At 40.0% G+C, this 15187-nt stretch overlaps 1 protein-coding gene across 1 annotated transcript in view; it reads right to left on the bottom strand.

The window, feature by feature from the left end:
- The window catches only part of TP53BP2 (tumor protein p53 binding protein 2), a 49670-nt gene that overhangs the window by 17872 nt on the left and 16611 nt on the right, over nucleotides 1-15187 (bottom strand). Inside the window, exons 2-6 of the mRNA XM_026094590.2 lie at nucleotides 12151-12298; nucleotides 7094-7207; nucleotides 4783-4862; nucleotides 3580-3681; nucleotides 583-757 (exon numbers count right to left, since the gene is read on the bottom strand). Coding sequence (XP_025950375.2) covers nucleotides 583-757; nucleotides 3580-3681; nucleotides 4783-4862; nucleotides 7094-7207; nucleotides 12151-12298 — 619 coding nt within the window. The remainder of the gene's footprint in view (nucleotides 1-582; nucleotides 758-3579; nucleotides 3682-4782; nucleotides 4863-7093; nucleotides 7208-12150; nucleotides 12299-15187) is intronic.

Below are 15187 nucleotides of genomic sequence, written 5' to 3'. Positions count from 1 at the left end.
TTAATATTGAATAATCAGCGAGCTGAACTACAAGCACTCAAATATTACTGTAGCAAGCTGGACACTAGTCCGATCTCTGTAATTAAAAAGAAAATACACAGCCACTTTGGTCATTAAGTTACCTCCTGCATATTGCATAATGTGGATACCATGCCAATCAGCACACACAGCTTTGTTACAGGCCAAGAAAAGAGTAAGAGTCTAAACACATGCAAGGTATTAACACTGAGGATGGAAAAAAGTTACTGTGGTAAACAAAGGTATTTAAGGGAGGAACATTTAAGTAAAGAAACAACCTACACTGAAATAAAAGAGCAGCTACATTAGGCTCAAAACACGCAGTGAAAATACACTTCCGGAATATTCTATAATAAAACAGGAAAATGTATTTTCCTCTAAGTCATTCAGAGCTTCTTTTGGTAAATAGAAGACAAAAATTAACATTTCTTGGAATTCTGGAAATACCTCCACCGAAACATTTAAGTCGCCACAAATTTTAGAGTTCCAAAACCAATGTTTTATGGGGAAGAAAAAAAAAGAAAAAGAAAGAAAACAGGCTGCTTTCCCCCAGCAGGAACTCACCTAATTTCCCATTGCTGAGTCTTTTCTGCTCCACATGGCCTTTCAGTGCTCTGACTTTCTTAAGTTTGGCTTCCTGATTCTCAGCAATTTCTTTCAGTCGCTTAAGTTTTTCCTGCTCAGCAGCTTGCTGTTGCTGTCGCTGATCTTGCTGTTTCAGGAATTTCAGACGCTGTTCCTGCAGTTAAGACAAGAATTTTTTTTTTTTTTTTAAAGGGGGCTTATGGCAAGGTACTGACAGGTAAAGTCTCAGAATTTAAAAGCAGTCATAGCAGCTCCGACCAACAGTTGCTTTAGCTCGGTATCCTGACTTTCCAAAGTGTCAACAGAAGTCTCTGAGAATAGGGCAAGCACATACTGATACTGTCCCAATGTAACTGTCCAGGCACCACTGTTCTGCAGTGCAAGGACCTGCTGGAACAGAGATGGCATCCATGTCCAACAGTCCTTAATAAATTTTCCTTCCACGAAATTGTTCAAAAGCTTTTTAAGCCTTAGCAAAACGTTAGCATTTGTGTTCAATGCTCCAAATACTCATTTGCCAGTTCCATTTAACCGCTACTTAGTTCTCGAGTTGCAAGAGTTAATAATTGTTTCCTCTCTGCCTTCTCCGTGCTGCTCCTACTTTATAGAACTCTATTTTATGCCACATTTTAACTTTTCCAGCATGATTTATAGCCTATTTAGAAATTCTTTATTTTCTTTTCAGAAAGTAATCCATATATTCTTCATCGTTTTTGTCACTCTTCTTTGTCCTTCTTCTAGTTTTGCTATATATCCTTGAGATGGGGGAAACCACTGCACATCACAGTTCTGAGATGTGATCATTTTTAGGTAATGCTCACTGCTATCACAACACAGAATAATTCAAGAAATAGGGAAACCTTCGTAACCAAGATGAAAAGCTTAAGGCTCATGACTGACCTGACTCCATCTATACAGCAGACATTGTCTTAGTAGAGCGGATCCATCTGCCTCTCCAAGAGTGTAACAGCAGGACAGTGCAGCATCAGTCTCTACACAGATCTCTACAGCTTAGATATAAAAGGAACTACTAGATCACCTGCAGCAACTTCCTTTAAGTCACTGGCCATTACACATGACTTCCACTTCTGGAAATGATAACTTCTTCCAGCAGTAGGAGAACTACTAAGGCTTTCCCAAGCACTCAACCAAAGAATAACAGACAAGGCTACCACAGGTTACTAATATTAGAGTTCAATGTTTCCTCCAAAAAATTATCAGTCACATTTGGAAACGTGGACTTTTGTGAACTTGACTGAAAAAGAAACGGCAAAAAGCAAGCCTGCTTTCTGGAGAAAACCAAGCAGCACCTGCAGTGTATGCACAAGTTTAGAGTCAATCACATACTGGAGAATGTCAAAAATAGACATTACAGCCCATGCCTAGAAAACAAGTGTACATTTTCCCCTCAGAATCTATTTTTAATATTGCATCTGGTTTCAGAAGGCAGGAAAAAGGCAATGAAGGCTTCTCTTTGGAACAAACTGGCCTTCCTAGGTACCCTTGCAAAGAGGCATCTTAAATGAAACAAATTCTCCTGTAGGACACCCATCAGGCAATTCTTCTGCAAACCACAGGCAAAGGGCAGCTAACCTGATGGGTGGCCATCTAGATTCAAATGTACAAACTTTTGTTTCCCCCCCCCCACCAATCTTGTATGACTCCCTTTACAGAAAGTATGTATAACGTTCCTATTTCTGGTTTTATAGACAGTGACCACAGCATTGTTGCTATTTATTAAGACTTATAGGTCTATTACCATCACTTGTGGGTGAATAGCAGGAGTTAAAAAAGGTTGGATTTATCTTTGATATGAAATGCTGACCTCACAGCTGAAACTGAGAAGAGGGCAATATTTGCCTGGGCAGAATAGGCATAAACTTTGCTACTAAACTTCAAGTGAATACTCTAATCACTTGGTCAATTCAAAACTGACTAATTTCTCACATTTATACTTCCATGTTTTTCATATTAGTTTTTACCACAGAACAGAAATAAAACTTTATGGGCTATTTTTAGTGAGCCACACAGTGGGCCATTGTGCCACTTTGCAGTTGTCTCACAAACATGACAAAACCAGGGTTTGAACTACTTTGCTGAGACGTGCTTATTGAAAGCTAAGGAACCAAACCAGATGCTAAATGAAGGGGCAAAAACCCTGCTGATCCTGAAAGGAGAGCGAGACAGGCCTTCTGACAGAGGAAGAGCAGCAGGACAGGAGCTGCCGAAGAGCCTCCTTCCCCAGTAAAGGGCTCTCTGAAGGGCTAGGGACTCGGTCGTTCAGACAGCTGCGCACGCTTTAAGATGGGCTGGTGTTTAAAGACTCTCTGCCGACAGTGACATTTTCAGCGGTATTTTCAAGAGTAGGACGTAGCAACAATGCCCAAGTCAAAAATGAAGTCCAAGCTACAAATTCCACAGATGTGCTCGGAATATTTTTCCCCCCTAATCAATTCAGGGGCACCCCAAGTGCTATAATTAGCTTTTCTGGATTGTTCAGCATGCATTTTATAAATCACTCTCCTAGTTACTTCTTTCACATACATGCCATCTTTTCCAGATGGCTGCCCCAGAAAACCAGACACATTGAACTCTATCAGGAAAAAACAAGATATCATTACAGGACAGTGTTACATCCAGAGACAAAAGCATTGTTCAGTGATGAAACTAGTGAATGGCTGGTCACCATACAAAATGCAAACAGGGTTGGCACAGCCACCAGGATGAATTACAATATTAATGCTATGTGCTCTGTCCTTTTAGTAAGCTGTACAGTCACTTATCACTGGCATTATTTTCATGTTTTGCTATTGGATATTTATATAGGTTGACTTTCAAATCTAAAAAGAGAGAGCCAAAGAAAGTGAGGACTGTGTTTATCAGAAGGGGAAAAAAATAGTCCCCAGCCCTCCCTCTTCCTCACATGACTCTTCCGACCTTTGTTCTTGGCTGTAAACAATCTCATTCCAAACCCACCTTGTTAGCCAGCATTTGCTGTTGAGCCTCGATTTGTTGCTGCTGGCGTGATGCCATCTCCTGAAGTTCAGCCAGTGTCATATCCATTCTTGGAGCGCTGACCTGCCAATGAAAATCCAAAGCATGCTAATTCCAGAATTACTTTGATTTGGCAAGTGTGCAATTCAATAGAGCTACCGTAGGAAAGTATAATTAAAGTCTTTTTTTAATTATTTTTATATATATATATACACGCACACACACGCACACACGTATAGATATACACACACCCACACACACCCCCATGTATACATATACACACATATATACACATCATAACTAACTACCTAACAAAATAATTGTAAAGACATGGCACATTTATAAATTAAAAGAATAAACACCTGTAACGTTGCGCACATGCTTGCCCCAGTACAGCAACACACATACAAACACATCTCCAAACACATTAACATTTCTAGTGAAATCCCAGCAGTGCTTTCTAAAGGGGCTTTTCAGAGTCCTTTATAATTAAGCTCAGCATGAATCAGGTTTGACTGATTAAGCACAGCACATAGTGGCATGGATCTCTGTTTGTAGGGATATCACTGCAATTCAAAGCACTTCAACATAAGTTGAAGAAAATGGAAAGTCTAAATATAGTGAAAAATCAAAGGCAGCACTGTCATTATATTAGTTATCTGTTCACACCTTTCCTAAACCTAGATTCAGTCTTACATCCATAATTTGTTCTTGGGCCAGAAGGTACAATGACAACGGATTCGATTCCGAGACACTAACTGCTCTCAACTCAAAATCTGGAAGTAAGGCAGGCCACTTCTCTGACAAAACTGAAGGTAAAAATAACCAGTAAACTGAAGGAAAAAGGAGAGACAATTCTTGGATGGGAGGAGAGGGGGGAAAGATGCTGAATTTACTGCTTGGAGATCACTCATGAAAACTCGGCACTACCTTTCCCAACCTGTTTCCACCCAAATAGTTATCATACAAATATGGATATGGCAGCTATTCTCTGGATATCTTAGAGAGATCTTAAGAACTGAAAGCAACGGCGATAATTGTTAAAGCGGCTCTGTGACAATTACAGAGCAGTCATTAGAAGTCTCTCCAATATCGCCTCTTTGTTTCCAGGCTGGGATTTGCACCAGGATCTCCAAGAAAGTCAAGTCTGTTTTAGCTGCACTGGCTGTTTCACCAAGCACTTACTCCGTTCTCTATTCTTCGATCACCAGGTACTTTCACCCCATTCCTTTTTAAGGCTGGATCTTGAGACCTTTGTCCACTCCCTGGATAGAAATACAGGATAGTCAGAGATGGTAATATATTTTAGGATTTTTCTTATCCCTTTAGACATAACATTCAGTAGGAAGGAAAATGAATACAACCATTTTCTGTTTAGAATCTTAACATCTGTTCCTCCCGTGTTCTTACCACTAAGATAAGCTTAATGGAAGACACAAGGTGTTTTTATGAAGAGGCTGCTACTCAACAGACTGGGTAATCTTGTCTACTGCGGAAAGGATTACAAAATATCCTTTACTTTGCTTCTAATCAAGAAAGAAAAAGTCATCAATCCTCATGTAAGGAGTCACACTTACTAAAATGACCAAACAGCCTTGTTAAAATTTCATTCTATTACCATGAACAACTAAGCTTCCCTTCTAGTTCATGATTTTACCCAACGACAGTGTATGAGAAGTTAGTTGTTATGACTTCATGAAAAAAGTTCAATGGCTCACAAACAAGCTTGGATATATAAGTAACTGTGTGTCTACTTCCTGAAAGAAACTTTATCCGAGTCAGGTCAACATTTATTTTAAAATATAAGACTGCTTAAAAACAGACAAACAGGAAAAACTTCACCCGACAGTTGGCTGTTTCAATATTTTCCCTTGGTCAACAGGCTCTCTGTAAGTCTGCATTACACATACAGAGGGGAACACGGTTTTATAATTGTGTAAATGACACAAAAATATCTAGGTAACTCACAGAAAGGCATTCGGACCAAACAGAGTGTCTTAAAACCAGCATCTAAAAGTTTTGATATGCCTTTGTCAACTGTCTCACTGAGAATATGAACAACAATAGTTAAAGGTTAATCACTTATCATGAAGGATGTATCATTTAATCTATAGCTGATTATTTGCACACAGTGTAAAGTTTGATATCACAAAAACATTTTCTTCCTGACAGTCAGTCTGACAGAAAGACGCTACTTAACTAGAATCCTACTTAAATGCTTCCATCAAATTACGTACAAATGGTGTTCAGATGCCAAGCTGACTCATTTCCCTGTACGACACATGCACTACAGGATGCCGCCATCTCTATTAGCTTTTTCCCATTACCGTCATACCTATTTCAAGAGTATGCTTCTGAAAGCCTAATAAATACAACAGAGCTCCTACCTATTCATTTGCTCCTCCTCAAACATACTGCTTAGCTAAGTTATGGCCAATAAAGTGTCAATAAACCTTCTATTAAGAGCACCGAGGACCCTGGACTTCAAAAATTACATCCTGACAACGAAACTGCATGGTAACATCCTTAGTAGATAAAAGCAGTATAGCTTTAACTTTTCATAAACTCATTTCATCATCATTGCACAATTCAAATGTCAAGATATGCTTAACCATTTTGTAATACACTGGATACGACACTGCTTAACACAAATGCAGTATTTCTAAGACAGAGGAAGATTACTGAAGACCAAAATAACAAAAGAGGAGAGAGAAGAACCCAACAGGTTGATGTAAAGGTGAATGTCTTAAGGATTGTGCTGAAGAGATTAATATGGAATGCATGGGAAAACCTTGCAAAGCAAAAACAAAAAAAGAAGTTCTTTATAGAACATATACAATCATGTTCTTTAGGTTAACAATACAGTGACATTACATTTTCAGAGTCAGACACTTGATTTTTTTTTTTTAATTCCATTACTAAAACTAATATAAGTGTGTAGACTATGGCAGAAACAGGGAAGACCTCTATCTTTTGCCAAGTATACTAAGTTTATCACTTCTAGTAAAATATTATCCAGGTGAAACGTACTAAGCTCACATAATAAATCACATTACTGGACAACAGTTTGGTTACTAGATTTTAAAAAAAGAGATTATATATTCCTTATTAAGAGATCATCAAAGACTTCTAGATATTTAGTTCTGGCTAATCTATTTAGCATGCAATGGCCTTGGATGCTGTAGAGATGACAAATTCTAGAAAAGCTGCAAAAGTTTCAACTCGGATTTAGTGCTCCCAGGTCTGGCAAGTGAGGACAGAGTCTCTGTTAAAATGAACAATAGTTCAAATAAAAGAGTACTTGGCAATCATGCTTTTCTGTTAATAGCGTTCTCCAGTCATAAGAGAATGAATAGCCAGACCAAAAAAAGGGCTGCAACATCGTACTGACTACCAGCATCAGTATGTTATGTATGCAGTCTGGTTCACTAACCTTGGGGAATGAAATTAAACTTAACTTACATAGACAAATTAATCAGCTGAGATCAACACCTACCTGCTTCCCGACAGGGAGAGCGTTCATGTCGAAGAAAGAAACGAACCTCACTTCTCTGCATCCCAAAGCGCTGTAGGATATCCAGCATCCGTTCATTATCAGCTACGGGACGTTCTGAAAAGGTAAAAAGCCAGGCACAGTAAGTTAACCATTACATTCCTGTGAAGCCGGGGCATGTACAAAGACAAAACAACCCAGTATCTGTTCGTTCTCTTTCACTTGAACTCCTGCCACCACTCAGACGCAGTATGTGTGTCTAACCCTTGCCCTCAACCAAGGCATTTTTACCTTTCCCTTAGAAGCAACGAGTGGTACGCAGTGTTTCTCTGAAAGTGAGCAAACACCTCTGGAAAGCAGATATAACCCTTTAAAAGTCTTGCCCCAAAGACAGAACCTGGGGTACCGTCGCAGCCCAAGAGGCAGCAAACAGGCAATTTAGAGCTTTTGCCACTAGTGCCTTAGTATCGTATTTGCAAATCATCTGGGTCACTCACCACTGCAGGAACAAAACCGGTGTACCTTTTGCTGCACTTCTGTGGTACCTCAGACAAACTTACTTCTTAGTGGTTCCCATTTCCCCCAAGAACTCCTCTGTACTAATTCCTACCAGGAACTCTTTATTTTCTATTCTAATGAAAGAGAGATGCAAAAAGAAGCTATCAGAAAATTCTTCTCTTAATGCCTGCTAAGGGATGTGATCATGTGCTTGACTGCAGCCCTTACCGTCAGACTCAGGTGGAAGCACAAAATATTCTGAAAAGGCTCCTGTGCAATACCTAGCAGGCCTGACCTTAGCTACTCTAAGCCATCACAGCTTCTTTCCACTTCAAGTGTTCTCCTACAGTTCATATCAGCTAAAGATCTGACCCACTATCGTAGACAGCAGATTCAATGAAGTTTAGATTGCATGCATTTTGAAAACCATGTTTCTGTTAATCCTTGCAAAGGCAAACTCTTTTGGATTTGCAGCTCAAAGGAAAGAAAGATGAGACAACAGAAAGTTACTCCAATAAGAACTTGCCATTCTTTTCAGGCAGTTAAGATGAAGTTTCTTGAAGAGTTATATGCACAAGTTCCACTGAATTTGTTTTCCTGCTCTTGTTCTGAAGTCCAAGATTCAGTGTCACATCTCTAATTTTTAAGCCTTACTCATTGCCTTTTGATATTGCAAGAGACCAGTAGGAGTCTACATATACCACCTCTATTTACCAGTACTTCTCCTCTTCTGTATGACTGTTCCTCCAAATTTTCCACACTTCACAGCTGGGCATTCATAGACAGGATATAATTATTTACAGGCCTTTAAATCTTTACACAAAAGCAATTCCTTTCGCTATTCTAGATATTTTACCATATATTTTTATGTCTATGCTGAAAGTCATGGCAATTAAGTAGTCAAGATATTACAGTAAATCAAGCAGAGTATATGTAGTCAAGATACTGTCATAATATATTATGACAGTATCTGAAACTCATGATCCAGTTAAGGTCCATTTGCACTGGGTACCAAAGGAACAAAAAATATTATTCCTGGCCTGGGAAATAAGATAAGCAGACAAAGAGTGAAATTAAGTATCACCACTTCTGTATTAGTTCCATCTGTCCCAGTATCAGTTTTGCTGGTCATTTCATTATTTAGACAAGAAAAAAAGAAAAAAAAGAAAGAAATCAGAGTACATCATTCATATTCAACAGAGACTCTTTCAAAGCAACTATCTTAACATGGAATAATCATTTCAGGGAAAAAAAACTGTTGGTGTTAAGTATAAATGTTTTCAGTTTCATAGGAAGAGGAGCCACTAATAGGTTTTCAGCACGTGAAAAGCTTTGTCAACCTAGAAGGGTTTCTTTAAAAGAAAACGCTGCAGCTGTGCTGAAGCAATCTAGGAAGGAAAATTTCTGGAGTCACTGTCAAAAGAGATTAGCTTTACAGAATAAGCAAGTAGGTCACTGTTACAGAAAAAGCAGTCTCTCAGCAGTTACTTGTCTAGACAGCTAAAAAAGCTCTTCATCTGCTAAACCCTAATTCAAAAAAAAAAAAACCCCCACATCACCAACAGTACTACCGTCAGATTTCCATCTTAAAGAATATACAAGGGGCTTAGGAGACAGATTTCTAGCAGCTAGGCAATGCTTCAGCCGAAGCTCTGTAATCAGGGGAGATGCCCTTTGCACAAAGATTCTGTCAATACCACTCAGTGACTTCAAAGGCAGGTCAAAAAGATTTTCAAATACCAAACAAAACTACATTTGAAAAGCTCTAGAAGCAAAGACAACCTATCGGACTTCACCTTTTTGATCCCTATCTCTGTCTTGAAAAGAAAGAAAAAAAATTGTATACACCAGCACCCTTTTTGACTGCTCTCTCTGGTCAAGGCGGTCATCTAACAGAGAGAATTCTGGTGACAATGAGAAGATCAAGAAAGTTTGTCCTGAGATGCCTCAAATTTCAAGCAAGCCTGGGAAGACAAGAAGAGTAGTAAAAGTGCCCACTTCAGGGAGCACAGCACCTCGAGTTTGCTTCCGGCAATCCTTCAAAGTACGTTTAATAAGGTCTGACAACAGAAGCTAAAATTCCTGAACAAGGGTCAGGAAAGGAAAGAGAGACAAGCTGTCTAAGAAGAATCTCAATAACTGAAGTCTGAGAACTAATTTTTAAACACACATCTTACAGCTTTTGTTTCTGTCCCCAAAGGAAGGCTGGTATGCTCCATGTTTATTTTAAAATAAATTAAACTTGTCCATTGTAAAAAAAACAAAAAACCCACAAGACGTACCTTGGCAAAACAAGAAAGTGTGCTCTACTGACATCTAAAATGAAGTTACATAAAGCTAAGTGTATTTTTCCCAAAAGAATAAGCCCAAAATACACATGAAAACTTATTTTGCAAATGGTTGCTAATGGATGTTGCACAGACTGCTTAGGAAGGGATATACTTTATCCAAAACAACATGCATATATTTCACCCTGTACCCAAGTCTTTTAACCTCACATGATTTGAGACTAGTGCATTTTATGTTACCAAGTACAATTTGAAGCTATAGACAGTTTTGCCCACGCCAGTGCTTGTATTTAAAAGTATATCATTAGTAAATATGAGAGGATCAGTGAAGGGAACAAGAATAATTTGGTTTCTAAAAGAAGTGTCAATGCTTTTGCTGTACAAACGGACTACAGATATTGACTATTTTTGTCTTACACTGACAGCACTGCAAGCGACACTTAGGTACCTATGTTTGTGGTATCTCAAGAAGTCTCTGCTAAAACTAATCCTCTCAGAAGAGAGTCACTGTTTCACTTTATGTTTCTGTACTCAGATTATTTTCTTACCTTTCTTCCTACAGCACTGCAGAGACTGACAACTTGATTTTATAAATAAAACTCATTATATTAGATGGTCCCACTAGCCCAGCAGTGCCCTTTCTGGCTTAACAGGATGACTTGCACACTAGGGCACTGGCAAACACTGCTTGCCTCTGGTGCAGGTGCTCTTCCCTTGATTTAAGGACAAACACACTGCCATTTCCAGCATACTCTACGCAAACCTTAAAAGCCAATCAAGAATTTGGGTTCAGGGAAAACCAAGGAGGAGAACTGCCCAGGCTTTAGCAGGGGTCCAACTTTGGTAATTACAGGTGGACCCCATCTCTTACCATCACGACCTGTACTATGTAATAGGGAGCAGATCTAAGATTAATGATTAATTTAGTAGTTAAAGCTACAACATACACCAAAACCCTTATTTTGTCTATCACTCCAGACTTTGATATTGTGTTGATTTAGATGGAGCTGGACAGCGATATACAGTAAAAATTCTGTCCTAAAAGATCTCTTTTTTTGCACTGGATCAGTGATTTTATCACCATTTATAAATAAAACATGGTTTCTTTTCTAAGGAGAAGAAAAAAAATCTTTCTACTGTATTTTAAGCCTTAGAAACATCAGAAATATTACTTTATGTCAGAAGGAACTAAAATCAGGAGACCAGACTCAAGTATCTCATGGTATTAAACACACATCCAGCTCACCAAGGACTACTTTAAATAGGTGTAAGCAAGAGTAGAGAGAAACAGTAACACAGGTTCTTACTATCCTTTCTTTGTTTTTTAATATATATAATTTTATTGAAGCTTCTCAAGATAGCCTTTTTTTTTCCTTCCTTTTTCATGGCTTAAAATTCTTTCAGTAGTTAATCTTTGATATACCTCTGGATGGCTACCAGTATCTAATGAATACTATGGAGGCAGAAAATAGTCAGGAGTCCCTTTTTATTTAAGTGATAAAAAGTTAGTCATAATTTAGCTTTTGATTCACTTATTGACATACTCCCTGGCTCCAGCAGAGCACTGCAAGCTAGGCAGATTTGCATTTCCAGGACAAAACCAGCAAGGACACTGTGGGTGGGGAAGGCCACAATCTACCACATACATAAAACCCTCTTCTGCAAGCTTAAAAGACAGTAACTACTCTTGCTGTCCTCTGTCTTGTCTCATTCCTTCCCAACTTCCACAGACCTTCTTTAAACCATTTTCTACAGATAACTTCTGCTAGTTACTGTAACACTCCCTCCCCCCATAAACTCAAATTTGGCCAAATTAACACTTTCCTGAACGACAGTGGTGTAACCAGGAAAAAAAGTCTTCCATTGCTATTGCAATTGAAAATGGTGGCAGGATTTAGGAAAATATTCTGCCTGCTTGTCCCAGGATTACTCATACATGATCACTTAAGAAAACCACCACCAGGGATCCTCTCCACTGTGGGGAGAAGGGGAAGAAAGAAAAAGCAAGTCGCATGCTCCAAAGACTCATCTGAGCAAGTCAGAAGGGGCTGCACATGCACCAGAACGTGCGAATACCTGACTTTGCTTCTTTTGCTTGTAGCCAATTTGTGTTTGTGTGTGTCTGTCTGCACATGCATCATTATATAGCAATTCTGATGAAGAGATTAACAAAAGGTAGAAACCCTCTGGGATGGGACCATGCCTGTCAGGTCTCTGAGCACAGCACGTTAAAACAGTGAGCGTCCAGTAACTCACAAGGTACGTCCAACATACCTGAGCCACACCACACTTCAGCCAGGTGGCACTCGCTCTCGCCGGGCTCTTTACACAGCTCCACCACATCCCTGCAGGTGGTTTCTGGGGTGACTGGCACCTCGGTGAAGTGCTGCTCGTTGTTACTAAGGTACACTGTCAGAAACATCTGAAAAAGACGGCAGCAACAGCACACAGTTACTTTATCACACCAAACCAGACTGCACATCCAGGTCAGCCCTCTCATTAAACACATTAGTTGCAACAAAAGTATCACTCATTAATAACCATGGTGCATACAGAATTTCAAAACAAAACCAAGTTTCCTTTTAAGGTACAAGCAAGTGAAATGGGGGTAATTTTCTGCTCACCTAGATTATGCTGTTGGGGGGGCGGGTTGTTTTTAATCTGGAGTTGCTGCTCCTTACTGCTCTCTGGGGGTGATGTGTCAGAAACCCCTACCTTACTGCACTCACAAACTGCCGTCATTTGACACAGGAGGAGAAACAGTCATCTACAGTTCAAAAACACGCTTAATCGTGAAAAACAGAGGCAAATTACATCTGTAGAAAGAGTGGAACCTACTATATAGGAAGTAGCAGTGGAAACACATAATGCACACTTCCATAACACTTTTCATTGGAAGGTTTCTTTGAAGCACGAGTTGACTTGCTATGCCCTTAAATATTCCCAGTTTGAATACCAGGTCCCCCACAAACGCAGGTAACAGGAAAACAATTACATTTCACTTGGCTTCCTCTTCACAGCTGCAGAAGCATCCTTGATCTTTGATTATTCCATCTAAACATGTCACTAGATCTTGTTCTTGTTCATCTCTCCCATCACAACTAGAAAATGTGGATTTTAAAAACTAGCTGCCTTACTTTGATGAAAACTATTGATGACTACTGCCTCTGAAAACCAGTTACTTTGCAGTATGCTATTAATACTAAACTGCCATCAAAGTTTAGGATCTAGCTAAAAATCAGTGTTTATTTTCTTCTGCGACCTACTCTGAACTTCAGTATCAAACGGCTGCCCAACGGACAATTTCCAGCATCATAAGAATCAGGCAGACATCTCCACAATGCAACGACTCCAGCAAGCATCCCAAACAACAGGAGCTGCAGCAAAACATCACGGAATTCAGCCTTTTCTGCACACCTGGAAAACCTATTTTTGTAGGAAAAGACTCAAAGGTAGTTTAGAAAATTCCTGCCTGTCCTCATTTTAGAAGGGGGTGAGAGAGGTACACATCTTTATGAACAACAGTTCAAAGGTCAAAAAAAGTCAAACAAGGCAGGAGATGTATAAATACCTTCTAATCTGAAAGCAAAAGTCATCATGGCAAGCATTATTTCTGTCATTTTGTGTGAATGTCTTGGGCTGAATCACCTCTGAGGCAACTGCAAAGCGAAACTTAGCCCATCATTTCACGATGTTATGAATTCCCTGCCCTCCCCTGCAGTATAAATGCACATATGCTCACTTGCTAAAGTCTTCAAAGCTTTTCCAGGGTCCTTTCAAATGCCAAGGTTCCCTCTGCTCCAGCAAGAGAAGCTGCCTTTGTTCTTTTAATAATTTCTTCAAAAACAGTCTACACTCAAAATGTCATGTTATACAGAGTATAAGCATTTGCCCCACTTTAGGCGGTATAAATCAGAACAGCATCTCAGCCCCAGGCATAGCACCAGATTTAGTACCATCACTACCTGGAGCTTCTGGTCTCTACTTCTGCACCGCTCTCCAAGATGTTTTCTGATAAACTCCTAAATACCTGCTGGAAATATTCATAGAGTGGGAAAACATCTGCAGAAAAAGAGCTCAAAACCCCCATAATCCTTAGGAAGTTCTTGTAAGGAGGGGAATTGGAAGTAAAGAGAACACGTTAAATGCCAAGGTGGCAGTAAAATCCACGCTCCTGTCCAACCGAGGCCAGCAAGGCAGAAGGGGGGCAGCAAGCAGATGGTGCAGGACATCCAGCACTGGCAGGTTTTCAGCTGGATTCGGGGCTGTCGTTCATCGAGCAGCCCTGCTCTCCAGTGGGAGCATCCTGCATGCACCACCTGCACGCAGCCAGGTTCCCAGCCGCTCACCCACGTGCTTTCGGGAATTCGTTTGCGTGCTGCTCACTCTGTGGTATGTTATTTTCGTGGGGGCCTGAGCTGGACTGCAGGTACTCAGGTAGGCTCAGCTTACCACACACACATTACGGAGATGCTCGGTGCAATCGTTGTGCTGTTTACAAGATAGTGCACTGAAGTACTGACCTAAATTAAGAGACAAAGCTTTCCCAATAGCAACTCTGATATTCAGCTTTAATCTTTTGTCACGCAACGCTGTCTTATGTTTTAGAGAGATAGTGTTCCCATAGGGAGCTGATGGGGGATGCCACGTGCAACCAGGTAAAAATACCATTTAACCACAAAAACTGGGGCAGAAAAGCATAAAATAAAAAGCACGCTCTCAAACAGCTTTAGAGCAGGGTTATACAGGAACATAAAATATATCCATTTTATCATGCATTCTTCACGTGTAATGCTGTAAAACCTTGTACGTAGAACAATAAATTGCGCAGACTTTGTATCTGCAGCAAGAGTTGATAGCTTGAAAAGATAAGCTCACAGATGGGAATTAGAAGAAAATTATAAAAACATGGGCATTATACGCAAAGCAGGCCTAATTTGACCCTAGCAGGGCCGTTCACGCTTCAGCGTGCCTGTTTTTCTCCAGCTGTTAATCCTCAGGATTTACCAGCACAGGCAGCTACGCAGGAGGGATCACAAGTTGCCATTTCTATCCAGAACACTCAGGATAACGACTAATACATTAAGCCAAGAGCACTCAAACCTGTTGAGTAGGGGCCACTTCTGAGACTCGGTAGTATCTGTATTAAATCTATCCCTTACGTTCCAGGAGCGGAAAACAAACTCCACGCAAATTCTCCAAAAAGCATGCCCCTAAGTCTGACGCCTGACAAGTTCAGAGCGACTACAGGGTTACAAAGATGACGTGACCTCCACAATTACCTTCTTCCACTTCCCCTCTAGCTCCAGGG

This window comes from Dromaius novaehollandiae, chromosome 3 (genome assembly GCF_036370855.1).
Source record: "Dromaius novaehollandiae isolate bDroNov1 chromosome 3, bDroNov1.hap1, whole genome shotgun sequence".
Lineage (NCBI taxonomy): Eukaryota > Metazoa > Chordata > Aves > Casuariiformes > Dromaiidae > Dromaius > Dromaius novaehollandiae.
The sequence above is the reverse complement of the archived record's forward strand: the minus strand, read 5'-3'. Positions and strand labels throughout refer to the sequence as shown.